This window comes from Ustilaginoidea virens, chromosome 1 (assembly GCF_000687475.1).
Source record: "Ustilaginoidea virens chromosome 1, complete sequence".
Classification (NCBI taxonomy): domain Eukaryota; kingdom Fungi; phylum Ascomycota; class Sordariomycetes; order Hypocreales; family Clavicipitaceae; genus Ustilaginoidea; species Ustilaginoidea virens.
In genome coordinates, this window is record NC_057316.1 from 1,753,572 (window position 1) to 1,778,573 (window position 25,002).

The 25,002-nt window shown below is 53.7% G+C and overlaps 8 protein-coding genes across 8 annotated transcripts; 6 read left to right on the forward strand and 2 right to left on the reverse strand.

Annotated features, from left to right (window-relative positions):
- Positions 1-6,897: 6,897 nt before the first annotated feature.
- UV8b_00237 (uncharacterized protein) lies at positions 6,898-8,637 on the forward strand (the record flags this gene model as incomplete). The annotated part of the gene is made up of 3 exons (XM_043137735.1): positions 6,898-7,129; positions 7,225-7,515; positions 7,622-8,637. The coding sequence occupies 3 exons, from the start codon at positions 6,898-6,900 to the stop codon at positions 8,635-8,637; spliced, it is 1,539 nt and encodes a 512-aa protein (XP_042993669.1).
- A 388-nt stretch (positions 8,638-9,025) lies between these two features.
- On the forward strand, positions 9,026-9,727 carry UV8b_00238 (uncharacterized protein; the record flags this gene model as incomplete). Its single annotated transcript, XM_043137736.1, has 2 exons — positions 9,026-9,065; positions 9,216-9,727. The coding sequence occupies 2 exons, from the start codon at positions 9,026-9,028 to the stop codon at positions 9,725-9,727; spliced, it is 552 nt and encodes a 183-aa protein (XP_042993670.1).
- Positions 9,728-9,827: 100 nt separating this feature from the next.
- Positions 9,828-11,015, reverse strand: UV8b_00239 (uncharacterized protein; the record flags this gene model as incomplete). Its single annotated transcript, XM_043137737.1, has 1 exon — positions 9,828-11,015. One exon carries the CDS (start codon positions 11,013-11,015, stop codon positions 9,828-9,830), a length of 1,188 nt encoding a protein of 395 aa, XP_042993671.1.
- A 1,501-nt stretch (positions 11,016-12,516) lies between these two features.
- UV8b_00240 (uncharacterized protein) lies at positions 12,517-15,101 on the forward strand (the record flags this gene model as incomplete). Its single annotated transcript, XM_043137738.1, has 3 exons — positions 12,517-12,630; positions 12,695-14,375; positions 14,476-15,101. The coding sequence occupies 3 exons, from the start codon at positions 12,517-12,519 to the stop codon at positions 15,099-15,101; spliced, it is 2,421 nt and encodes an 806-aa protein (XP_042993672.1).
- Positions 15,102-16,001: 900 nt separating this feature from the next.
- UV8b_00241 (uncharacterized protein) lies at positions 16,002-18,203 on the reverse strand (the record flags this gene model as incomplete). The annotated part of the gene is made up of 4 exons (XM_043137739.1): positions 16,002-16,852; positions 16,979-16,999; positions 17,084-17,885; positions 17,952-18,203. The coding sequence occupies 4 exons, from the start codon at positions 18,201-18,203 to the stop codon at positions 16,002-16,004; spliced, it is 1,926 nt and encodes a 641-aa protein (XP_042993673.1).
- Positions 18,204-19,009: 806 nt separating this feature from the next.
- UV8b_00242 (uncharacterized protein) lies at positions 19,010-19,988 on the forward strand (the record flags this gene model as incomplete). Its single annotated transcript, XM_043137740.1, has 3 exons — positions 19,010-19,105; positions 19,230-19,711; positions 19,793-19,988. The coding sequence occupies 3 exons, from the start codon at positions 19,010-19,012 to the stop codon at positions 19,986-19,988; spliced, it is 774 nt and encodes a 257-aa protein (XP_042993674.1).
- Positions 19,989-20,544: 556 nt separating this feature from the next.
- On the forward strand, positions 20,545-21,840 carry UV8b_00243 (uncharacterized protein; the record flags this gene model as incomplete). Its single annotated transcript, XM_043137741.1, has 1 exon — positions 20,545-21,840. One exon carries the CDS (start codon positions 20,545-20,547, stop codon positions 21,838-21,840), a length of 1,296 nt encoding a protein of 431 aa, XP_042993675.1.
- Positions 21,841-22,850: 1,010 nt separating this feature from the next.
- Positions 22,851-23,915, forward strand: UV8b_00244 (uncharacterized protein; the record flags this gene model as incomplete). Its single annotated transcript, XM_043137742.1, has 1 exon — positions 22,851-23,915. The coding sequence occupies one exon, from the start codon at positions 22,851-22,853 to the stop codon at positions 23,913-23,915; it is 1,065 nt and encodes a 354-aa protein (XP_042993676.1).
- Positions 23,916-25,002: the final 1,087 nt, after the last annotated feature.

Sequence of the window (25,002 nt, forward strand, 5' to 3'; positions counted from 1 at the left end):
TCGCACTACAATTTATAGCCACTTAGTATTTCTTAGCCCCTATGCAAATAGAACCGCCACCTTCTTCATCTATCGATATTATAAGCCTTATAAGATAAATTATGCCGATATGCCTTCCTATAAATTAACCCCTTCCGAATGCCCTTATTAGACTATAATTCTACCTTTTTAGAAGAAGAATGCTATAGTGACTATACCTTCCGCGGAATCCTACTAGATACCGGCGCCTCTAGCCTATCTATAGCAGGCATAGATTAAGTAAAAGCCCTAATAAGATTAATAAAATCTTTAACGATTAAATCAACGGATAAGCAGTATACCATTAATTTCGGAGCAGGTTCTACTATATCTTCTGATATATTAAATATCCCGATGATATTCGGTAATATCCCTTTCTATATTCTTAATAGTAGCACCCCCTTTCTCTATTCTATTATAGATATAGATAGGATAGGCATAAAGCTAGATAATATTGATAACTTACTTATTAAAGGGGATATTAAGGTTCTAATTATTAGGAAATAGGGATATCTATAGTGGACTCTTAATGCTATAGATACTATAGCCTTCTATCTATCGTTATAGGAAATCTGTTAGCTATATCATTAATTCGGGCACCCCTTTATCAATAGGCTCTCTAAATTACTTCAATAGGCTAATTACGATAATATTGACTGTAATATTATCGAGAGTATTACCTATATATACTATTAATACTAGATAAACGCAAAGGCACCTAACCGGTTTAAATTTACCCTTAAGGATAATAATACTAGCCAATTTAACTATAAAATTATTGTCGATATCCTTTATATTGACAATCGGCTGGTATTATATATTGTAGATACTGCAATAAGCTTCTAGGCAGCTAGGTTCCTCAATCTATAAAGATAGAAGGCCTAAGATATCTGGAATACCCTTAAGGAATGCTAGATCGATATTTACTTTAGCCTACCGGATTAGATAGTTTACGATACCGGTCTAAACTTCGCCTCTACTAAATTCTGTTATAATGCCTAGCTTTTCTCTATTAATATGGATAAAATCCCTATCGAAGCCTACTATAGCATTAGTAAAGTCGAGAGATACTACGCCCCATTATGCAGAGCCTATACTATTATTAATAAAAAAGTAGGCGACCTATTAATAAGGGAATAGAAACTACAGCTAGCTATTAAAGCCGTTAATAATTCTACTAGGCCTAACGGCCTTATACTTATATTACTAGTCTTTAGAGCGTATTCCCGACTTACGGATGACTTACCCCTTAGCTTATTAGTATTATAATATGCCTTAATATTACGAAAGGCTATTAATAAAGCTAGGAAATGCCTTACTAAGCGATAGGTTCGTAATGCTTTTGCCTAATAGAACGGCCTAAATATATAGCCTATCCACCGACTACCCCTATAGTCTGACGTATAGGTATAGAGAGAAAAAGGTGGATAGTATAAGCCGTACCGGCTAATTAGCCTTAAAGGTGAGACTTATATTGTGTAGATGCTATATAGCCCTATTAAGTTCCGGTTAACGGTTATTAAACCCTATAACTATAACCCTAATATAGACGATCCCGAAGATATCGTCTATACTGAAGGCCCGGCCTGTCCCGGCAGGATAGAAATTAGGATACCGGCTGCAGCCGCACCTTTAGCCGCGATAATACCTATAGCCGCGATATATCCGTCGCTAGCTACTAGCCCTAATTAAGTCAGGCCAGTATTATTAGTAAGGGTGGTATCCGATATTATAATCAATAAGGACTAAGAAGAGGCTCTCGTTAATACTATTGCTTTTAATACTATTATTAATGCCTCTTTCCTGACCGCTAAAGAGTAAGCCGACCTATAGCTTGCTAGCTAATTATGCCGGGAAGGCAAGATTACGACCCCTAGAGACCCTTTTAAGCAGTTAGACCGTATAAAGATTAAAGTATTATAAGCCCGTAATATATTCCGATTTATTACCTTTAATATCGATCAATATAGAGCCTAATACCTATTTAACTTATATATAATACGAGAAATCAAAGGTAAAGGCATAGATATACTATATAAGAAGTCTAGGCTTATTATTCAAAGGTATAGTAATGATGAAAAGCGATTAATATTAACTCAGTCCCCTATAATCCAATAGGCTAGTCAATAGTTACTTATATTAATAGCCCCTTTATTGCAATACTCCCACGGCCTATTTCTTTAGATATAGGATATTACACAGGCTTATATATAGTTATTAACTACCCTTAATCGGTCGATTATTGCTAAGCTACCTAAGCAGATAGCCTATTAATATCCTAATAATACTATTATAGAAGTGGTTAAGCTACTATATGGAATAGCTGAGGCAGGCACCTACTGGTGGGCGACATACTTCCGGCACTATCGCGAGAAATTAGGTATAACTATATTAACCTACGACCCCTATTTGCTAATATCCGCCGGTAATAACGTTCCTAACCGTATTAATGCTTCTGACTATACTAGCGATACTAATATATGCTTCGGTATCATAGGTATATAGACTAATAATACCCTTAGCCTGAGTAATAATGCCTTCTTTTAACGGGAAGAATTAGAGCTTATTAAAGCAGGCTTTAACGCTAAGCCTAAAACGAAGCTATTACTAACTATGCCCCTGATATTCAATAGGTGTATACTAATGGCTAATACTAACGGTATAATATTACGCCAAAAAGGTTAAAGTAAGAAGATCGCGACTATCGATAAGAATACGCCTACGGCCTAGCGTAATTATATCGAATAATGCGCTTACGGTGCTTATATAGCTACAGTCTACTAGCCTAAGGCGTCTTTCGACCTATCTATCGCAGTATAATATCAATAGCCTAACCCTAAGGATATCGCAAAGTTAAATAAACGCCTTCAATAGCAGCGCAATAACCAAGATTGTAGCTTATAGTACATCAATTTAGCCCTTACTATAGCTAAGATCTTTATATTTATTGATAGATCCTTTGCCAACAATAAAGATTTAAGCTCCTAGATTGGTTACGTAATTATGCTAGGGAATGAGGCAGATACTACAAATAACGCCTTCCAGCTGACTGGTAATATTATTACTTATAGCTCTATAAAGAGCAAGTGGGTAACGCACAGCGCACTCGCTTTAGAGCTATATAGTATAGTGCAAGGGGTCGATATCGTATATACGATAGGCACGACCCTTAATATAATTACTAGTAGGCTAGGATTGCCGAAGATCCCTATAGTTATATATACGGATTCGTTTTCGCTATACGAATGCCTAATTAAGCTAAGTACTACTAAGGAAAAGAGGCTTATAATAGATATTATGGCCTTACGATAGTTATACGAGCGCTAGGAGATTTATAAGATCCGTTAGATTAATAGGAATAATAATCTCGCCGATATAATAACTAAGGGAATGCCTAATAAAGCCCTTAAGACCTTCATCGACCAAAATAAGGCTATTATACATATAGAAGGGTGGGTAAAGAGGTCGGTTAATATCTAACTGCGTTTGGAAGGTATTGGTGATATTATATATGGCAAATAGGTGGATTTCCTTATATTCAATGCTGTATTTGCCGTTTTTCCTATGTTTACTGCCGCCCCTTTTTTGCCCCTTTATTTTGGCTGCGATATTTAACATACCGGCTGTATAGTATAATGCCGGCCGCGCGGCGCGATAGCGTTATCGGTGGTATAACCTACCGAGACCGCGCCGCACTTTTCTTTCTATATATGCGCCTTACATCCTAGCGATTCCGATATTTGCTTCTATAAAAAGAGAAGCTGCCAGTATCGGAATCGCTATCGCAAGGTGCCCAATTGGGCATTAATTGGGCATATTGCGACGAATGTGCCGCGCACACCCATTACGCACAATATGGCCACTTTTGCCCCTATACCCCTGAGCCCGGTAGGGCACGCGGGCAGTCCGGCCCGACCGCGCCGAAGCATATGACTACGGCATGCACAAAAAGGCCATATCATGTAATTCCTCTTTTGCTTCCTTTCTTCCCTCTTAATTAGTCAGTCATAATCAAAGAAGTAATCATACCTTTGACCGGTGACCTCACGGTACTTGATACCACGCGCGCAACCCTACGTATAACTGGGTACCCCTTGATGTGACACTAACAAAAAGACGCCCTAAAAAATCAGATTAGAATAGGCTTTTTAATAACTATACTTATTTCCTATAAGAATTAGAATCTACGGTTTATTATTGTTTTCTTACTTTATATATATGCTATTAAGCCAATTTACCCCTAAACAGGTAGCCTATACAATAACGGCACCGTCATTTTGCGCATATCGTTTTAAGTGGATTGATATTTCTACTTGTTATCTTGCTTTGCACTAAGTTTAGCTATATAGCAGGATATCCTTAAGAAAGCACATCCTAAGGGGGTATGTTAGAGGGAAATTGGCTTATCTATAATGTGGATATCGGTCATATCCGAGGTCGGATGTGCCGAGTTCCCCCTTAATTAGTAGGCCCTCAGGGGTACCCCTTTGCCCACTATAAATAGCTGGGAACACAAGTCTCTTCGAGGGAGACTTGGTTCCTTCAATCAAGCATTATCGCATTTTCCCTGTGCATTCTGACAGAAAGAAAAACATCGGCGGTGACACCAGACGGTCCGCCACTCCGCAGGGACCGGCAGCATGTACCACACGACTCGCCCGTCCGCTGCAGATCCTTTCTTCTCATCACCCTGCTCTTGGAGGATTCGCGGACGAACACGTCGATATTCGCATCGCTGGTGCGTCGGACGGGCGGATGGCATGATCTAATTGCCAACGGCGCCGCACCCACCACGCGGCAGACATTGAGGCAACGCGCTCCCGCGTCGCCGGTGCGCAAAGCGACATTTCAGTTCAGCCTGCCGTGTTGTGCGTGCGGGCCGGGCCGGGCCGGGCCGACTCTGCCAGCAAGCTCCTGCTTCTTCTCCTGTGCTACATCCCCATGCCGACTGCGTTCTCGCTTTCCTTGCTGCACCTGCAGGCAGACCTGCCTAAACTACTGCTGGCGGTTTTCGCGACAATTCCCACGACGGTCCACGCTAGCGGCCAGTTTGTTTTCCGATGGCTGGATCGCCCAGCATTGGAGGCTTGAATAATACCCGAACTGACGGCTGACTCTTTGAATTAGCCGGGTTGTCTTCTGACAGGCCGAGTGGCCAGCCACTTGATCGCGAACGGGTATACCACGCGATTCAACGCCAGCAACGTGAAAGTATCTCGTATGCATTGTACACTCCGGGGTCCATGGATGCACCTGCATCACTCCATGTCCTTTTCCCGCGGCGTCTCCCTCCCGTCTTGACTAGGTACGCTTGGCTGGCAGCTGACATGGGACATCCATGGTCCGGCGATAGCTCGTCGGCGGATGCGTCGCCAACGTGCTGTCGCAGGCAGGACCAGCTTTTTTCGGACTGCAGGGCGGTATTGGATGGCTGCTGTGGCTCTGCACCAACACATCAACACGCAGCAGCAGCACCGCTTCTACCATCGAGCTGCTCACGACGCGCACTGCAAACTAGCACACGCCAGGGCTGCCTGGCACGAGAGATGCGCCGTCGGTTCGAGGATCCAGGCCTCTCGGTTGAAGCCACGATCGGGAGGGTTTCGTCCACGTTTCCGGGGATCCGGGGGGGGGTAGTCGAATCCAACCCGCCCCAGACATATATTCGTGCTCCCGGCAAGGGGAGCAGCATGGCTCTTTTGAGGCACGTCGTTGGCGACTGCGATCCTTCTTCTCTGGCGCCCGAGACTCCAAGACAACCTGCAAGACCATGCATGCCCCTTGCCAGCAGTTGTCGTCGCCTGTCGTGGTTGCGCATATCTGACAATGTCCATCAGGTCTAGTTCGACTTGGTGCCTCGGATGTCGTCGGCAGCAACTCCGTGCCCGATTTAGTTCCACTTGCGATGCCAGAGGCACATGGCAGCGTCAAGTGGGAGCGCTTTCACAGAGGGAAATAGACGGAAAATAGACGGAAAATAGACGGCAAAGACGGCAACTTGCCCAGGTGAGGAATTTCACCACGTTGGGTCTGGTGGACATGGACTGCAACTCGGCGAATAGCATCGTGCTGTGCTTCCCCACTTCTCACCAGATTGATTGACCAGACGGCTTCGGCCCCGAGCAATCAACTGTGCAAATGTGTCAAGTGCCAGCAAGGGCGAACCAGTCACGCAGGGCATTGATCCGTCCCCACCGCGCCACCCCACCGCGCCACCCCGCGGCTCTCAACTCTCTGCTCTGCCCCTCCTCAGCCTATGCGCCTCCATGCTACTGTAGCTAAGGTACATATGTACTGGCACGACTATTTGCTTCCAACGTCGACTACTCCCATACCAGTCTCCATAACGTACTCCGCAACGTACAAAAGAAGTCGACGCCTAAACGGCTCCGGCTCCGCAAAGCCACCAAGACCCCCCGGCGAGCGATGACAGCAGCTGAACATGGTGGCATCAGGCCAATAGGTGCTGACGGAACTCCTCCCCGCCAAGCCCGTTACTTGCGTCTAGACCGCCCGCCAATGTCTCTCTCTCCCTTCGATCCGTAATCCGTAATCCGTAATCAACACCGAACCCGATGGCCTCACTCTTCTCGCGCCCCGTCGCCAAACTTTGCCCTCCCCGAGCTTCGAGTCGCCTTCTTCCTCCACCCATCTTGCCTTGCCGTCCTTTTGCTCTTGCGGTCGCTTGTTGGAGCCCGAGCAGCTTGAATATCCCGGGCTAGCCTCTTGCTGGTCACCTTGGTTTCCCCTTCTTGCCACTGCGCGGCAAAGGCCTGGCCAAAAAAAAAAAAAAAAAAAAAAAAAAAACCTCCCTTTGGAAACGGACTGACCAAGAAGAGCGAGAGAGAAATCCCTTCCCCCGCCTTCCCCCGGAGCGCCATGGCAGTCGCCGACGACGAGAAAAAGCGCGGCTCGCTGCGTGGACCGCAAGACGTTCCCGCAGAAGCTCCCGCGTGGCCCAAGGAGCAGGACGCTCAGCTTCGCGATGCGACGCCCGACCTGGAAGAAACCCCCAGGTGCCCGGCGCACACGACCGAGAAGCGACTGATGATGAAGATTGATCTTCACGTCATCCCCTTCTTGTGCATCATGTACCTGCTGGCCTTTCTTGGTAAGCCATCCCCTGCCATGCCACTTGCCGGTTCAGCCAACTCGCCGGGTCGTCCATGGCCTCGTGCTTACCTCGGATGCTGCCAACACGACCAGATAGAGTAAACATCGCCAATGCCAGGCTTTTCAAACTGCAGGAGGATCTCCACATGGCCAGCGAGCCCTCCAAGTTCAACACCGCCATCGTCATCTTCTTCGTGCCCTATGTCCTGTTCGAGATCCCCTCCAACATCCTGCTCAAGAAATTCAAGCCCTCCACCTGGCTGTCGTTGAACATGTTCCTGTTCGGGTTGACAACCATGATGCAGGGCCTCGTCCAGAACTATGCTGGTCTCTTGACCACGCGCTTCTTCCTGGGATTGTTCGAAACGGGCATGTTCCCTGGTGGTAAGTGGCACGACTGCGGGCTCCCTCTTTCTCTTGTGCCCCCCCCCGAAACGAGGCATGTCAATGACCAACCCGCAATCCTTCCCAACCCCCCCTTTGGGCGCAGCTTTCTACCTCATTGGAATGTGGTATCGCCGCCACGAAGCGCAGCGTCGCTACTCATTCTTCTTCAACAGCACCACCCTTGCCGGCGCCTTTGGCGGCCTTCTCGCCGCCGCCATCGGCAAGATGAGCGGCTTGCGAGGGTACAGTGGCTGGCGCTGGATCTTCATCCTGGAAGGCGGCCTGACCGTGCTCGTCAGCTTCTTCTTCTACTTCTTGCTGCCCAACTTCCCCGAGCAGGTCAAGTGGCTCGACGACGACGAGCGCCAGTACGTGGCGGCCAAGCTCCGCCTCGACCAAGGGAAGGCCGGCCTGGAGCGCAGCATCACGCCCCGCGACGTGGCCAACGTCTTCAAGGACTACAAGGTCATTGTCGGCGGCGTCATGTACTTTGGGCTGATTGTCCCGGCGTACGGCTACGCCTACTTTGCCCCGTCCATCATCAACAGCTACGGCTACGACGCCATCGAGACGCAGCTGCGCAGCGTGCCGCCGTGGGTCGCCGCCTTTGGCTTCTCCATGATGTGCGCCTTCGTCTCCGACAAGCTGAGGCACCGCATGGCCTTTGCCGTCCTGGCCGTCGCCGTCGCCGTCGCGGGCTTCTCCATCCTCCGCGCCGTCCACCGCAACACGGACGCGCAGTACGCGGCCTTGTTCCTGGCCGCCATGGGGGCCTACACGGCCATGCCCGTCATCGTGTGCTGGTTCAACATGAACCTGGGCGGCCACCACAGACGAGCCGTCGGCAGCGCCTGGCAGGTCGGCTTCGGCAACCTCGGCGGCATCGTGGCCGCCTTTGTCTTTGAGCAGCAGAAAGGCGCCAAGGCCGACTTCAACGTCGGATACTCGTGCTGCATCGCGTTTTGCTGCCTATCCGTCCTGGCGTGCTGCGTCTACGGATTCGGGTGCTGGAAGGCGAACAGGGACCGCAGCGAGGGGAAGCACCGCGCGGGGCATCTGTCCGAGGAGGAACGCTTGGATCTCGGCGACTTGAATCCCAGTTACCGATATCTTTTGTAGCTTGCCCCGGGGTGGGGGAAGGGGGGAAGACGGGTGGGCCGGGCGCGTCTGTTTTGCTGTACGGCGGGTTAGCCATCCTTTGTAAAACATGCAAAACGTGTGTAAAAACACGTAAACCATGCCATGTGTGGCACCCGCAGGTCGGGCAAGCAAGCAGCCCTTTGTCAATACGGTCCGGACCATGGACCCTGCGGCGTCCGTCTCTGTCAAAACGAGTCAGGAAGGGCGCCGGCTCTCCACTTGGTCGCGCCCTTTTTCATGTTCGCAAAACGCCCCCGCGCATGTCCGTCTTGACCAGCTCCAGACGGCATAAAGTCAAAGCATTGCCTGCTGCCAACCGACCTGCCAATACCGCTCCACCCGTCCATCTACCACGTCGACATACACCATGGCCCCTGAAGCTACGGTACGGCACGCTCGCCGCACAGGTACACGAGACACACTCACCACACACGCTCCCCGAATGCCAGCCCCCCCAAGACAATAAAAAAACAATATTAACAATATTAACAATACCAATAATACCAATAATACCAATAATACCAATAATGCTAATACTAACGATGAAAACTCGGTAGATGCCCCGGCGATCCTGGAGCTGATTCGCGCTCTTGCCCTCTACGAGAAAGAGCCCCATGCTGTCGAGGCCACGGTCGAGAGCATACAGCGGACCGTGGCGTTTGCGCCGTGCGACTCGGCGGGGGACGATGCCGCCGCGCCGGATACGGAGCCCGTTACCCCCCAGCGGCCGGCGCGGTGTCTGCTGCTCATCAGTCCCGCGGGGGAGGCTGTAGGAATGGCGCTGTACTTTTACAACTACAGCACGTGGCGGTCCAAGCCTGGCATCTACCTCGAGGATCTCTTCGTCCAGCCCTCGGAGCGGGGAAAGGGCTACGGCAAGAGGCTTTTGGTCGAGCTGGCCAAGCAGGTCGTGGCCATGGGCGGCGGAAGGCTGGACTGGGTGGTTCTCAAGTGGAATGAGCCGAGCATCAGGGTATATGAGAGCATTGGGGCAAAGGCGCAGGACGAGTGGGTGGGCATGCGAGTCGAGGGAGCTAGTCTCGAGAAGCTTGCTCATCTTCTAGACTAGGGTATCGTTGCAAGGCAGAGAGACTTTCTTGTCTCTCCCCCCCCTCCCACTAAACGGCCCGAGCGCGTGCCAAGGATGATGGATGTCGTGACTGCTTGGTTTAGGAGACCGGCTCGCTGTCTGCCTTGTTGCCCTGTTTGTCCAGCCCTTCAAAAACGCAAGATTGAGCCTCGGTGGCGTCGGGCAGGTCGCACGAAGCACTCCCCCAGGTAATGGCATACTGCAGCGTCGCGGGGTGCTGTTCCATTTTCGCGGTGAGCTGCCATGTCCTGTTGTAGACCCTTCGAAACCATCTGCTCGAAAGCCGTGTGCTCCGTGCATGTCCGCCGTACGGTCCGGCATCGTAGTGACCTGTGCGTCGCTGCCTCGACAGTGTTTTCGGCTGCTCCACCCGCCCTATGGGCAGAGTCGCGTACTGCTCCCACTCCCAGCTTGCGGGCGCGTTGCTCATAGGGTACGCGCGCCTCCGCGGCACGGCCCAGTCGGCCCCGTCTTGGGCGCCGCTGCTCAAGCGCCGCAAGAGCTCCCACTCGCCGTTTCCCAGGGGAGGCATCATCTTGTCCGCGCTCCTTCTCCACCAATGAGCTCGCTTGGTCCTGACCAGGACCTCGGCAGGCGGCTTGCCCCAGATGTTGGTTTCCGGGACGAACTGATTGGGGTTGACGGTCTTGACCGAGGACCCGAGCCAGCTAGTGGTGCCCTTGGTGTCCCTTTGCTGCTGCTTCTGCGAATTCAGAAACTGCAGCAGCTTGGGCTGGTCCCATTTCTCGAAGAAGGAGTTTTTCTTCCCGGAATGTGTCTTTTTGACTTTCAGAGACTGGCTGGGACTCTCTGGGCTGGGGTGGCCTGAGCAGGAGGATCCGGGCGGTGGCTTGTTGTTGTTGTTGTCGTTGTTGTTGTTGTTGTTGTTGCTGTTGTTGTCGTCGTCGGCTTGGTCCAAGAGGGACTCCAGAGCGTCGCTATCGGCCGGCCCTCCCGACTTGACAAAATGCACCATGAGCTCTCGTCTTCTGCTCCCCGTCCTGCCAAAGCCCTTCATGATCAAGCCTTCCATGGCGGTCTTGTCGCCGCTGTTGGCAGCTCGCAAGGTGCGCAGCGTGGACATTGCCTTTTTGAGCCGAGCCTTGGTGTGAGGCCCATCCTTTCGGTTACCGTGAAACCTTTTTCGAATGGTCGAGTCGACTGTCGCTCGGAAGGAGGGCGGGAGGTAGGTGGCTTCCCGCAGCAGGTGGCGGTAGATTTGGAGCGGCGTCAGATGTTGGGGGAGATGATACACTGGGGCGGGCATCTTGGGGGGGGGGGGCAGGGAGTTTGGTTGAATAGGAGAGGGAGTGCAAAGGCTTCTGAGCCTCGCATTTCCAGATAAGAGCCGCCTTGATTGCTACCAGATGTGGTCACTGTTGGATAGCTGCAAGCATTGTTGTTGCTCGTATGTAGACGGCATTTTCGTGGGCATCTTCGGATCCACCTGGGGGGGTGGGGGGTAGGGGGTGTGACACTGGTTGACTTTGTACGGGGTACTCCGAGTCCGAGTCCGCATTCTTTGCGAGGTTTGGCCGTGATGGGGGGGGAGCTAGCCCCACCAGTTGACAGTTATTAGTCCACAGCTTAGCTGAGATGTTAGTCAACGCATGTACTCCGTAGATGTCATCCACTCGGTGGATTCCCAATGATCCCCAGTTGACATTTAGCCGGCGCCTAAAGGGATCGGTCGCTTTGCTATCAGCTGAACTTTTCCCGAGCAGTAGAGCACTGCTGATCCTGCTCGACAGGAGTCATGCATGAGTGCACAGGGTGCGGAGTACAGTGTCTACATACTCCGCACTGTATGGAGCACTCAAGATGTACCACCGTGTAATTAAGCCCCCCCCCCATCTCAAAAGACCAGCTGAACCCCCTCGCGACGCGTCATGACACGTTTCGTTTCGCCAAGTTCACGAAACAGACACGTCGGGCTTAATTGACAGACTTTCCCGGTTCACGCGCCGACCAAATTGAGCCGCCATCAGAGAAAGAACCTTGTCATGTCATCATATTCTTTTGGCTGCATGTGCATGTCTGACTAACGTCCAACGATGCCCCTCGTCTGTGTTCTGTGCTTTGCATACATAGCAGACTTCGCTCTCGTCAGCCGTCGTTGGCCAAGTGCAGGATTGCCGACTGGAGAAATCATAAAAGGGCTGCTCCACCAATCATCCATCAGTCTGGGTACTTTCATCTGCTCGATTCCTCCGTCCTTTTTACTTCTGTTACCGACGAATGCCCTTGCCTTTTGCATTGGCACAGGGCTTGCGAATCCGGCTTGCCTTTGCTGAATGAAATTCAGAACCACTGCGACCCCCTCCCCTCCACCTCGACTCGACTCGACTCGACTCGACTCGCTTGCGCAGTTGACGCTTTGGTTACCGCCAGGCGCGGCCCCTGCAGTTGACAACCCACCCACCTTTACCTCCGCCGTTCCTCGTGCTCACAGCATCGCATCCCGACCTCAAACTCACTTTATCCCCCCCTACGCCTCAGCTTTTCTTCTTCTTTAAGCCACTTTCACCCTGACACGGACGGTCAGGGGGCTTAAAGCATCTCTCTTTCTCTCCCCAGTACCCATGCGCCTAGACAGCTTTTGAAAGTCACACGAGACCTTTGAGACCTTTGCTTCTTTCGCTTATTCTCCCCTGGCAGATTATATTTCCAGGTCGAACAAACTCCCGCTACTTCGTGAGAGGAGCGACCTTTTTTTTTGTCTTTTTTTTTTGTTCTTTGTCCCCTCTCAAAACCGAATCCTTGTCAGAATGCCTTCTGCGTCACAGTCTTCACAACAGTCCTTTTCGATGACTCAGCTGCCCCAGACAAGGCACAATGCCAATGCCTCTTTCCAGCAAAGCTACGATGGGCCCATTTATTCGGTACGTGCCTCCCTTGCATGCAACGGGCTTGGGAACTAACAGAAGACCTTGTCGGTGGATGCAGGCCTCTTATTCGGGCGTGGACGTGTACGAAATGGAGGTCAATAATGTAGCAGTCATGAGGAGACGGCACGATTCATGGCTCAATGCTACGCAAATTTTGAAAGTTGCCGGCGTCGATAAAGGCAAGCGAACCAAGATTCTCGAAAAGGAGATTCAAACCGGAGAACATGAAAAGGTCCAGGGGGGTTACGGAAAATATCAAGGCACCTGGATAATGTTCGATAGGGGCGTCGAGGTCTGCCGACAATATGGTGTGGAAGAGCTTCTGCGACCGCTTTTGACGCACGACATGGGTCAGGACGGTGGCGTTGCTGGCAGAGGAGACTTCAATACGCCTACAAAGGAGCAGGCCATGGCAGCCCAACGGAAACGTCTGTATAATTCCAGCATGGAAGGGCGGCCCAATGGCATGTCCGGGACCTTTTTCAAGAACATCTCGAGCACAGCCTCGCATGCCGTCGCCGCCATCAGCAAAGCGCGGTTCGACTCACCGGCTCCCAGAAACCGCAACGGTCCAACACGGGCTCCAAGCTTCAGCCGGCAACCTTCCATGCAGAACGGCGACGAGTTCCCCGGAAACTCTCAACAGAGCTACACTTCCGACTACGGACAACAGGTTGACTCGGCATACTCGACCCAACAGGCAGCTGCCACGTCTGCCATGACTGAACATGAGCCTCCGAGAAAGCGACAGCGAGTCGCCATGACGCCAGTTGATAGCTTTGCTGGTGGATACGGGCAAAGCATGGACATGTACGCGGCGAATTGTCCTGGTTCGCCAACCGAACCAAACGAGTCCTTCATGTACACGCAGAGCGCGGCCCAGGACCGGTCTCCCGCAGAGGATGGCAGTGGCCCCTTGCCCCCGTTACCTTACGAAATGTCTCCCGACGTGGAGATGAAACGCGGCATGCTTATGGGCTTGTTCATGGACGCGTCAGTCCCTGATGCGTCCAAGCATGACATGCTGCGAACCTTCAGCCCTGGTGAGCTTGACATGCCTATAGATCCTCAAAGCCATACCGCTCTTCACTGGGCTGCAACCCTGGCTCGCATGCCCCTGCTGCGTGCTTTGATCACCGCTGGTGCGTCCCCTCACCGGGTGAATGCGTCGGGTGAAACTGCCCTGATGAGAGCCTGCCTAGTCACCAACTCGATGGAGCAAGGCTCATTTCCCGATCTGCTCGAGGTACTCGGTGGCACAATTGAATCTCGTGACCACAAAGGCCGGACAGTGCTTCACCACATTGCTGTGACAAGTGCCGTCAAGGGTCGGAATGCCGCAAGCCGGTACTATCTCGAAAGCCTCCTAGAATGGGTTGTTCGGCAGGGTAGCGCCCCGAGCAGCCAGACCAATGGTAACGGGCCAGGCAGCTCCCAGTCCACCATTCCCAAGATGGGCATTGCTCGCTTCATGAGCGAGATTGTAAATGCCCAGGACAGCTCGGGAGATACCGCGTTGAATATTGCTGCCAGGATCGGCAACAGAAGCATCATTTCCCAGCTCCTTGAGGTAGGGGCCGACCCAAACATTGGCAACCGTGTTGGCTTGCGTCCTCTTGACTTTGGCATCGGTGGTGAGAATAGCGAGGAAAAGACCAGTGGTGCCGCACCAGCAGAGAAGAACGGTGCCACTGGATCAAGTCAGCGCACTCGTGAGAGTAGCGATGAGATTATTGCTTGTGAGTCAGCCCTGTCAGCCCTTGAGCTAGAAAAGGGGGCAAAAAAGGAATGAAAAAGGAAAAGAAAAAGGAAAAACCCGCCCACTGACGCTATCAATAGCCATCACCCATCTTCTCAACGAGACTGGCACTGCATTCCAGCAGGAAATGAAGGCCAAGCAGACCTCATTAGACGCAATGCATGCCACTCTACGCATTACGTCCACCCAGCTGGGAGACGCTCGCCGAAATATCGAGCAGCTCACAGAGGGTGTGAAGAAGCAGCAGCTTTCCCGACAGAAGGTGGCAAATCTGGCACACGCCCGCGAGGACGAACAGCTCCGCCTGATGTACGAGCAAGCCCGCTCAAATCAGCCAGAACCGTCGTCATCGTGGGAAACTGAGTTGTCCGCGATGCTCGAAGCCGCCGAAGAATCATCAGCCGCTGGCGGAGGAGGCTTTGAAAGCGAGGGAATGCTTCCTTCTACCGCGGTTCTAAAAGCCCGAATCCGGGCCCTTGAAGGCCGCCGAGATGTCACACGGAAGATGGTGTCAGCTCTCAAAGGTAGAAGCCGCGACGTCGAGGTCAAGTACCGTCGCGTGGTGGCTCTTTGCACAGGCGTACAAGAGAGTGACGTCGACGCGGTTGTCGACGGCCTCCTCAAAGCCGTCGAAAGCGAACGCGACGAGCTCGACATTGGCCGTGTGAGGAGGTTCCTCGGCGGTGTGGAAGGCGTTGTACATTGACCCGTCTCGGTGCCTGTAGGCCTGTCTGTTTACCGGTTTTTTTCTCGTGCACTTTATGTTTTAGATATCCCGTCTTGGTTACAAGTGTTTTTCGATACCTGGTTTTTTTTTCCTTTTTTATTTATTTATTTATTTATTTACTTTTTGAGAGAGAACCCCCGGTTTTAGTCGGCGCCAATAGAGCATCCCTCCCCTTTCTTTCGTCAAGTCTTTCTTTCGTTGGCCACGTTTGCGTTTGCTTTTTTTTTTCCGCGCTTCGTTCGTTTTTGCCGACGTTTTTTTTTCTCTTTTGGCTGTGAATTCATCTTGTGTAAATCAAATGGCGTATATAGCGCGCCAGAACCTGCAGCGCGCGGCGTCGTGGCACACAATATGATTTGCACATCTCTTCCCTCGGTCTACCAATGCGCAAAATGGGCTCGTCTTGGATCGATGGTGCGTCCGTCGACTGCCTTTCAGGCCTGCTGTCGCGCAGGAGCTAGTCTCATCTACTAGGCATCTCGTCTTCTTTAAGTGCATGAAGCTGACTGACCGCAAAAAAAAAAAAAAAAAGGAACGGACCCCCACCCCCTTTACGTAGTTTCCGCGATGGTTTGGTTTGGTCTGACTGCGTCCCAAGGAACTATTTGTTGAGAGCTCTGTTTTCAACTACCTGGCAATGCATGCAACGTGACGCGTGACCCAATACGGCGAATTGACAAAGAAGAATGAAACACCGAAGCACCAGACGCCATGCCTTGCTACATATATTCATAACCAAGCATACACGGCGTAGCAGAGCTGAAGATGATGCTGAACGAGGAGAAAAATGGGCCAAAAAAAAAAAAGAAAACAAAACAAAAAAAAATGGGAAGGGGTGGATTAAAAAAAAAGACCAGGTAGCCGGCTGGCTAGGCTTGCTCACGCCAGTCCGCTGCGATGGGCATGTTCCCACTTCTGCTCGACACTGTCAATCTTCGTCTTCAGCTCCTGGGCCTCCTTGTCCAGCTCAAAGGCGTTGGCGGACAGGGCGCCAGCTTCTTCGAAGCGGCGGGCGCTGGTGGCGGAGCGCATCATCTCGTCGACGAGGAACTTTTGCTCCTCCAGCACGGCGAGCCGTTCCCGGAGGTCCTTTTCCTCAGTCTCGAGCTGGCTGACGACGGTGCTGGCCTCGCTGGCTGCTTGGGATCCCGCATCGGATGCCAGCTCGGAATGGCGCAGGCTCGACGTAGATTGGGCCGGAATGGTCAGGAACCGCGACGGGTGCGAGGCCGCGGACCGCCGGCGCAGGAGCTGCGGCAGGCTCTTGAGCGGCAGCATGTTTGCGTGCAGGAAGCTGCTCGAGTAGGCGTAGACGGCCTGCTGCAGCCTCTGCTGCGTGGGACTGCCTGTCTCGAGGTCCCGCAGCCTCTTGGCGGCCACGCCGTACTTGCCGAAGCTGTCCATGAGGCGTTTGCGGATCTTGCCCGCCTCCTGGATCTGGGCGTGCGTGGGGGGCGGCTTGGTCAGGTCCGTCTCCCCGCTGGGCAGGGCGGCTGGTTGCAGGAGCTGGAGGGCTCTGTGGAAGGCCGGCAGCAGCTGGCAGATGCCGCGTTCGAACTGGCGGAGCGTGTCGTAGGCCCTTTGGTCGGGGGGCTTGTGCAGCACCGATGCCGTGAAGTCGCGGCCGGAGAAGATGGTGTGGTTGCATTCGCGGCACATGCGGATGGCCAGGGCGAGGACATCTGCCGGTCCGGCCGGAGGCGTCTTTTCGGGCGACAGGTTTGCCGGTGCTACAAGGGGGAGAAAAACGCGTGTCAGTAAAGACGGGGTGTTCAGGCATCATGGTTCGTCGGTTTCTCTCCCCATCCCCTTCCCCCCCCCCCCCCCAACATCCCCCAACGCTGCATTCAGCTTACTACTAGTGATATTGAGGCTAACTTGTGAAGAACAACCCGTTGCGGTGTCTGCGCATACAACGCGTCCGCAGATTCGACAATGGTGCCTTCTAAAGGTCCACGAACCAAACTCTTGTTGACAGAGCGGGCACTGGGTAACTTTGTCGTCGTCTTGCCAAGTCACGACGCTTTGCTCCAGCAGCTTCCTCGTGGTCAGTTGGCCAGTGAGTGTTGAGACTGGGGATAGGATGGACCCATTGTGCGACGGGAGCTTGTCCGGGGGTCGAGACAAGAGTTTCGTTAGCTTTGTCAGTCTCTTCTCTAATCTCGACACGTCCAGCTTTTGTCGTTCTACCTTGGTCCTCCTGATTCCCGAGAAGAAGTCCATGTGGTCTACAGACACGCCATTGTGGTCATTGTACCCGTCCCTCGACTTGTAGCACGTCTCGCACACTCTTGCCCAGTAGCCGCGCACCGGTTCGTGACTCGCAGTCCGGCTCAGCTTCATTTGGTACATTGTGTGTTCCTCGCAGAATAGCTTTCCGCAGTGCCTGCAGTTGACGCTGCCGTTCATTGGCCCCAGTCTTTTACCGCAAGCTGGATCTGTACACGCGTCAAAATGCGTCGATCTCTGCCAGTGGCTGCGAGTAATAACATCGTCAGGGTCAATGGGAGCCTCGGCCGGAGACTTGCCCGCAGCCGTGGCCGCAGCCGCAGCCGTGGCCGTGGCGGAGGTGGGTATCGGCAGGGACTCGTTCGACTCGAAGACTTCCAACCCGCGGAGTTTCTGGTTGATGAGGGACAGCGGTTGGAAGCGTTTGGCTTTCAGAACCTGCTTGTCGAACCACGTCTTGACTTCGTTCTGCGCGGCCTCGGGTAGCTCTTGATGGCTGTCGTCGATGTGTCGGTTGAGCTGGAGCAGAGTGACCTGGGATCCGGGTTAGAAACCAATACCGGCGGGGCCGATGCTCTGGGCTGCTGCTTTCGGCCGTACCATTTCTTCATTGCAGATGGGGCAAAAAAGAGCGGTCTTGTTGGCTGCGTTGGACTTTGCTTGGGCCCCGACGCTTATGCTCGCGCCGATGTCTTGGCCCAAGTCTGGCAGGCTCCCGCTGACCGGGGGGGATGGAGACGCCGAGCCCAAGGACACGGTGCTGTCGGATGGAGGAGCGGTCGGGGGGGTGGGAGGCGCAAGACCTTTGCCACTGCCGAGTATACGGCCGCCTCCCAGTTTCCGTGCAGACATGGTGCTGACGGAGAGGAGGGGCAGCGGTGGCAAGAGCTGCTCCTTTCAGAGGCAAAGGCAAAGGCAAGGCCGAGATCAGAAAGGGACAGGCAAGGCAAGGCTTGGAAACGACGCGACGGGACGACCTCGTGTGGCCGGCCGAGCTACGTATTCCGAGCTGCGATGATGTGCGTCTGTGCATGCGAGGTCTCGGGATGGTGGTCGTGGCAGAAGCCGGGCTGGGATGTTCCGCAGGGCAAGGGCACCGGGATGCCGTCTGAATATTATGAGGCTGGTCGCATGAGGAAGACGATGGATGATGGATGATGGATGATGGATGATGGATGAAGCATGCAGGCTGGGTCGAGCAACCTAACCTAATCTTGTCAAGTCATGGGTCTGTTTGGCCCCGCGTTGTTCGGCAGGCAAGCAGCACTCTGGTCCTGGTCACTGGGATTGTAAGGATTGTACTGAGTGAATGTGAATGACCAGTCAAAATACCTAGGTACCTAGGTATCTAAGTAAGCGCTGTTGCATCCACTCCCGCGCCTGCTTAGGTACCTAGGTACCAGACCAAACCCGTTACAAGGCACCTACTGGGAGCTGGGGTGGACAGTGTGCACTGTGCATGTCTACATTGAAAGTACTTGCTTAGCGTCGGCCGTCGGCGCCGAGTTGCTGGTATTAACTTGTAGCTGGTTTAGCGCTTTGCTTGATCCATTCCGCCGAGCTCGGCATTTCAGAAACAGCAACGATTTCCCGCCGTCAACTTTCCCGTTCCCCTATCCGTTTCGATATCGTCTACGTCCTCACAACGCCCAACGCCCATGGCCAGGAAGTTCCCAGAGGTACAGCCGGGAGGCAGTCTCATCTTGGCCTGGCAGATCAAAGACAAGACCGTCCTAGTTGTGGGTGGTGGCGAGGTATGTTTGGACCTCTCCCCTGGCCCAAAGTCTCGATGCGTCCGATGAGGTCATGCATCGCCAAGTCCAATCTCATGGCTGCATCGACACCACATCTACTGACCACCACCCTTTCATCCAACAGGTGGCCGCCGGTCGGATCCTGAACTGTCTCAATGCCGACGCCAACGTCACCGTCGTCTGCCCTGCTTCAGGGCTCAACGCCGAAGTCGGCTACCGAGTTGCGCAGAACCAAGTCACCCACGTCGATCGCGTGTTTGAACCCTCGGATCTGGACGGCGCGGATATGGTCCTGGTAGCCATTGACGACCCGGCCGCTTCCACCGCCATATGGAAGCTTTGCAAGCAATACAAGATCCCCGCCAATATCGCAGACGTGCCCCCTGAATGTGATTTCTACTTTGGGAGCATACATCGCGATGGACCCCTCCAGATCATGGTCAGCACCAATGGCAGGGGTCCGCGACTCGCTGCCTCCATCCGCAAGTTCATTGCGAGCAAGCTGCCCAGGAATGCAGGAAACGCAATCGAGTCCATCGGCTTGCTAAGAACCAAGCTTCGCAAGGTCGCCCCCAACGCGGAGGATAGTCCCAGGAGGATGCGATGGTAGGCAGTCACCCCCGTCCGCGTATTTCCTTAGCCCTCGTCATGCGCAACCGCCAAACTGACTTTTCTTGTCCGCTCCAGGATGTCGAAAGTGAGCGACACTTACAAGTGGGATGAGATGTGCAATCTCACTGTCGAGGACATGGACAACCTGTTGCTATTCTACCCTGCCGAGAAAGTACCCGCAATTGACATTCTTTTGGCTCTTCGAGGCGGCAATGACGTGAAGAAACTTGACGTGTTTGACGGGTCATTCGGATTTAGCGTTGGCGCATAGTGATACCAATCTCATTCGCATCATCAAAGCACCTTACGATTGTATGCTTCTCATCCTGTCAAGTGATGTTTTACGAGGTATATCCATCCGAGCGAGACCTGGGAAGAGAGAAGGCCATGTCTTTTGCATCCCTTATTTTGTGTCGAGTTCATGACTCCGCTCGTAAAACCAGAGCTCCATTTCCGCGGCAATGAGTAGAGCGTGACAGGGGTGGGGGGGGGGAGGAGCCCGGAAATATCTGTCTCCATTGGTACTTGGTGTTTTTGCGCCAAAACTCTGGCACGCTATTGGCAGCCTGGACGTGAAGTGGGGACGCTGAGTCAGCAGTCTCGAGCATCAGGGAGCCATGAACTGGGCGAAGCTGAAGCTGGACCGTCGAGCAGAATTGTCCTCCAGCAGGCGAGGGAACCTATAATTCAAGCCCGCTATCAGATCCTTCAACTACTGCCGGCCCGTTCCTGCAAATCTTCTCGTATATACTACTGGCTCTCTGCGCGGAGCACCACGCGCTGAGGTCTCGGGGCGACGCCCAACCCGCAACTCCTCTGGGGCGGCCATGCCACCCAGACCAAGGCAAGGTCGGGATAATCCAGGGGATCTTGATGAAAATGAGGACGAGGCCCAGCCGCCATTTTTCAATACCACCTTCTCAACCCACCGCGTCTCCCCGTTGTACATTGGTCGGCAGGAACTCACCTTGGCCCGCCTCGCACAACTTGCTCATCGTCTCCGAGATACGCTCGTGGGAGACGTCGTACGGGGCATCCAGATTGGGTTGGAATCAAGCGACACGCCTTCCGGACAAGTAGGCTCACTGAGATCAGTCAAGATCCGCTGGTTCCAGGCGCAAAACCTGCTTGGCGGCGAGCTCACCTACACCGAGCAGAGTGGCGGAGGGGGCATCGCCGACTCGGTCATGAGGCAGTGGAATCGGTTGCGTGAGGGGCACAAGCGCGGGCTTTGGATTGAAATAGCGCACGAAAACGCGTCCTACATGGCCCTGTTATTACCGGGACACCCGGGCGCGGTTCGGGACAGGACAGCCTCGGTCGGTTGGGCCATGCAGCCTGATGCTCAACCTCTCGGCAGAGGCGCTGACCAGAACCAGTTTGTGCACCTGCCGCTGCTTCTGCTGAGGATGCCCCAGGCTCTGAAGGGCGTCGTCGGCGACTGGATCTCTACGACGTTTGATTGCCGAGTGAGCAAGCTCAACTTGGGGACAAGAACACTGGTCACAGTATGGGAAGATTGGATCAGGATTGCGGGGTTGCCGGGAAAGGGCCCAGACTTTGCCATTTCATTGGCATTCAACGCACCACTGCCCGAGAAGGAGAGATCGAGGACGTCCGAGTCGGAAGAAGAAAGCGACGACGACGACGACGATGACGACGACGACGGCGGCGGCATGTCGACGGAACCAGGACTCCGCAGCATGGAAATAACCATATCGCCCCAGGATCTGCGGCGATTTTTCCGCGCTGGCGAGCAATCCGGCGAGCCGTTCAGCAGCTCCAGCTCGGGTCCCTGGGAGAACGACGCTCGCGAACGTCGCCGCCTAGCGGGAGGCAACGTAGACGACGGCTGGGCATGGCGCGCGAACCAGGGACCAAATGAGCAGCCATTCACAGAGGCGCTGGCGCGATACCTAGATCACCATCTGGCGCTCGACCTGTTCCACCCCAGTGTGCGCGTCGTGCAGATTTCATGTGGTGGCTTCGTGCTTGCACAGTCCCGCCTGAAAATCGTCAAGGTGGGATCCGTATCAGAAGAGCTGGCTCGAGCTGCGTGGGTGTTTGTCACACGGCTGGGGGAAAGACTGCGCGGAGAAAAACTTGCCGACATTGGATTCTGAAGGCGATGAAGAGGACGAGCTTTGGCGCCTTCTCCATCCCATCAGCTGCGACTATTATGCAACCCATGTTGCTAAATAAGTTTCCTAGCTCCTAGCAACCAGCAACCTCAACCTAGTCGGCAGGGTTTTCCACTTACGACGACTACTCGGACCAACTACGCCACGCGATTACGCGAGCCTCCTCACTGACAGCCATGATGGGTCACGGGGTGAACCGTCCATGGCCCATGGGCCTTGACTCATGAGGAGCTCCACCGACGTCGGCGGATTAACCTGGCCATGCATGCGTGGATGCCTGGCATGCCGATTCCCCACAGTCAATCGAATTGTGGAACACTCTAATCTTGCTGCTAGCTCACTCATGCTCATGATCATGCAAGTCCATCGTCTCGAGGTGAAACAGACGGCGTCACTCGCTGTGTATTCGCTGTCACTTACTTCCCTCATCGGTCGAGACGGTTTCCGTGGCCTCGTTCGTCAACCTCCGCCTGCCAGACGCCTCGGTTATTGTGGTCGGGGGTCCGTTGGTGTTGGCGAATCCACAAGTGCCTCAGCCAGGGCAGTTCATTTGACTAAAACCAATGTCCGTTCTAGGAGATAATTCCAGCAGCAACCCACTTTTGCCCGGTCCAACCATCCGCGACCGACATTCGCCAGAAGTCATCGCCGGCATGTATCGGCATCCAGCGGCCATGGGGAGAAGAATGTTTGTTGGGACCCCCGCCGCAAGGGCGCTATGTTTACCAAGGCTGATTCCCCACTAACAGAAACTTTTGGCTGAGTCGATTGCGCAAGCAAAGCCTCCAACTTTCAGCCTGGAGAGCCTTTCTGGATTTTTGAAAACCTGGTTTGGCTGCTTGCGTTCGTCTTGTGTGTTTTCTCAGAGTCCGGCCCTTTTTGGTTGCCCATCCCCACCGTCCACCTGGCTATCGGTGTTTGGCATTGGCACCGGCATTAGCATTAGCATTAGCATTGGCACTGGCACTGGCATCCGCATCGGTTCAGCAAAGATGCCCGACACGAGCCTTCTTGGTGTCAAGGAAAAGTACAGCTTTCTAGACGATTACAGTCAAGGTGCCCATCCTCAGCTGCTGGAGGCTCTCATCGCAAGCAACCACACGCAGGAAACCGGCTATGGCAATGACAGATACTCTGCAGAAGCCAAACGGAACATTCGCGCCCATCTAGGCTGCGAGGATGTCGGCGTCTTCTTTGTTCCAAGCGGAACATCTGCCAACGCCATATCGATTGCTGCTTGTCTTCGACCTCACGAGGCGGTCATCGCAGCCACCTCCGGGCACATCGTCACCCGTGAGACGGGCGCCGTAGAAGCGAGCGGCCACAAAATCATCACCGTTCCACCCGTGAACGGCAAGCTAACCACCGAGACCATCACCAAGGCGTTGGACGATAACTGGCACTTTCCCCACATGGCAAAGCCTCGACTCGTCTACATCTCAAACGCCACAGAAGTCGGGACGGTCTACTCCAAGGGGGAGCTGACAGCCATCAAGAGGCTTTGCGAGGCAAAGGGGCTCCTCCTGTTCATGGACGGAGCCCGCATCGGGGCCGCCTTGACGTCGACCAAGAACGACCTGACGCTCTCTGATGTCCTGGAGCTGACTGACATCTTCTGGATCGGAGGGACCAAGAACGGCGCTCTGCTTGGCGAGGCCGTGGTGGTCAAGGACCCCGGCCTGGCCCAAGACTTTGAGTTCTACGTCAAGCAGCACGGCTCCCTGCTAGCCAAGGGCCGCATCATGGGGGTTGCGTTTTCCGAGCTGTTCCGCGGCGACCTGTACTTTGACCTGGCTCGACGCGGCAACGTTGCCGCGGAGAAGCTCTCGCGCTCGATAGTCGGTGCTGGTTACGCTCTGCGTGCCGAAACGGAGACCAACCAGGTGTTTGCCATTCTCCCCGTGGACCTGGTGCAAGAGCTGCAAAAGGACTTTGTCTTTTACGTCTGGGAGAAGTGCGGCGAAGACTGGGCGGTGGTGCGGTTGCTGACCACCTGGGCGACTGATATTTCGCAGCTCGAAAAGTTTAACCAGACGGTTCTGAGCTGGTCTCGGTGACGGGGCTGCATTCGAGCATCGAGGGCTGGAAAACAGAATGGGGGGGTTTGGCTGGTCTGTCTCCGTCTTGTAGAGTGACGGGTGACGGACGCCAGAGCGATGCAGCGGCGACCCTCCGTTGGTGTGGACAGACGGAACATGGTGCAGACGAGACGACGAGCTGCAATGGAGCAGAGCGTTGGTTGTCATTCGGAGTTGTGCATCGTGTGCCTGTGGGCCGGGGCGCAAGGGATCCTGCGCGGCTCGCATGCCATGCCGCGATGCCGCGCGCTAGGCACTTACGTTATGTGCTCGCTCGATTGTATACGATTTATCTGCTTGATTCTGCGTCATCGCCATGCTCTTTTGTTTTCGTCGAAGCAAGCAAACGCCTAGTCCCTTTTGATGACAATAAAACAGACGGGATTATTGATTGGCCCGTTTTGCTGCTTGTCTAGTGCTTTTGCCGCCGTCGTCCTCGGACCAGCCAGCAGTGCAACCTTTAAGCACGTCAAACGGCCTGTCTTACGCGCTGATTGCGCGTGTCTCGGTCGTCAGCCGTGCGCTGGTCTCGGCTCGATTAATTACGCTGTTGCCTTCTCAACCATTATCTTTCGTTGGCCCTTTTCCCCCCATCAATCATTATTGCTACTCCGCAGTGTCCGCACTGTCTTTTCGTATAGTTTTGACGCCGTGTTAACGCCTGGTAGCGAGTGGCGTACATGGCGGCAGCGTTCGCCGATTTTGCGTGCGGAAAGAACAAGGACCTTTGTTGCACCCTTCGCTGGCATACCCGAACAGACAAGACATGTATCCAACCCACAATCTCTCTGCTGAATCCTAGCACCGAGCTTCGAAAGTCGTCTCCAGCTGGTCTAGGTGACCCGCTGGCCACTGCAAAAGGCAAAAAGAGTGCAAAGCCTCGAGTCATTGTCCATCCATGCCAGAGGCGACCAGAGCCAGAGCCGGCAGCCAGACAGACAGACTGGAGTCGGCAGGGCAAGTTCTTTCGCCAAACGTTCCAGATACGTTGGGCAGCACGGGGTGGACATGGTGTTGCCGTTGCCGAAACTGGTGCTTTGCTACATAACGGGTCCAGTACAGCACC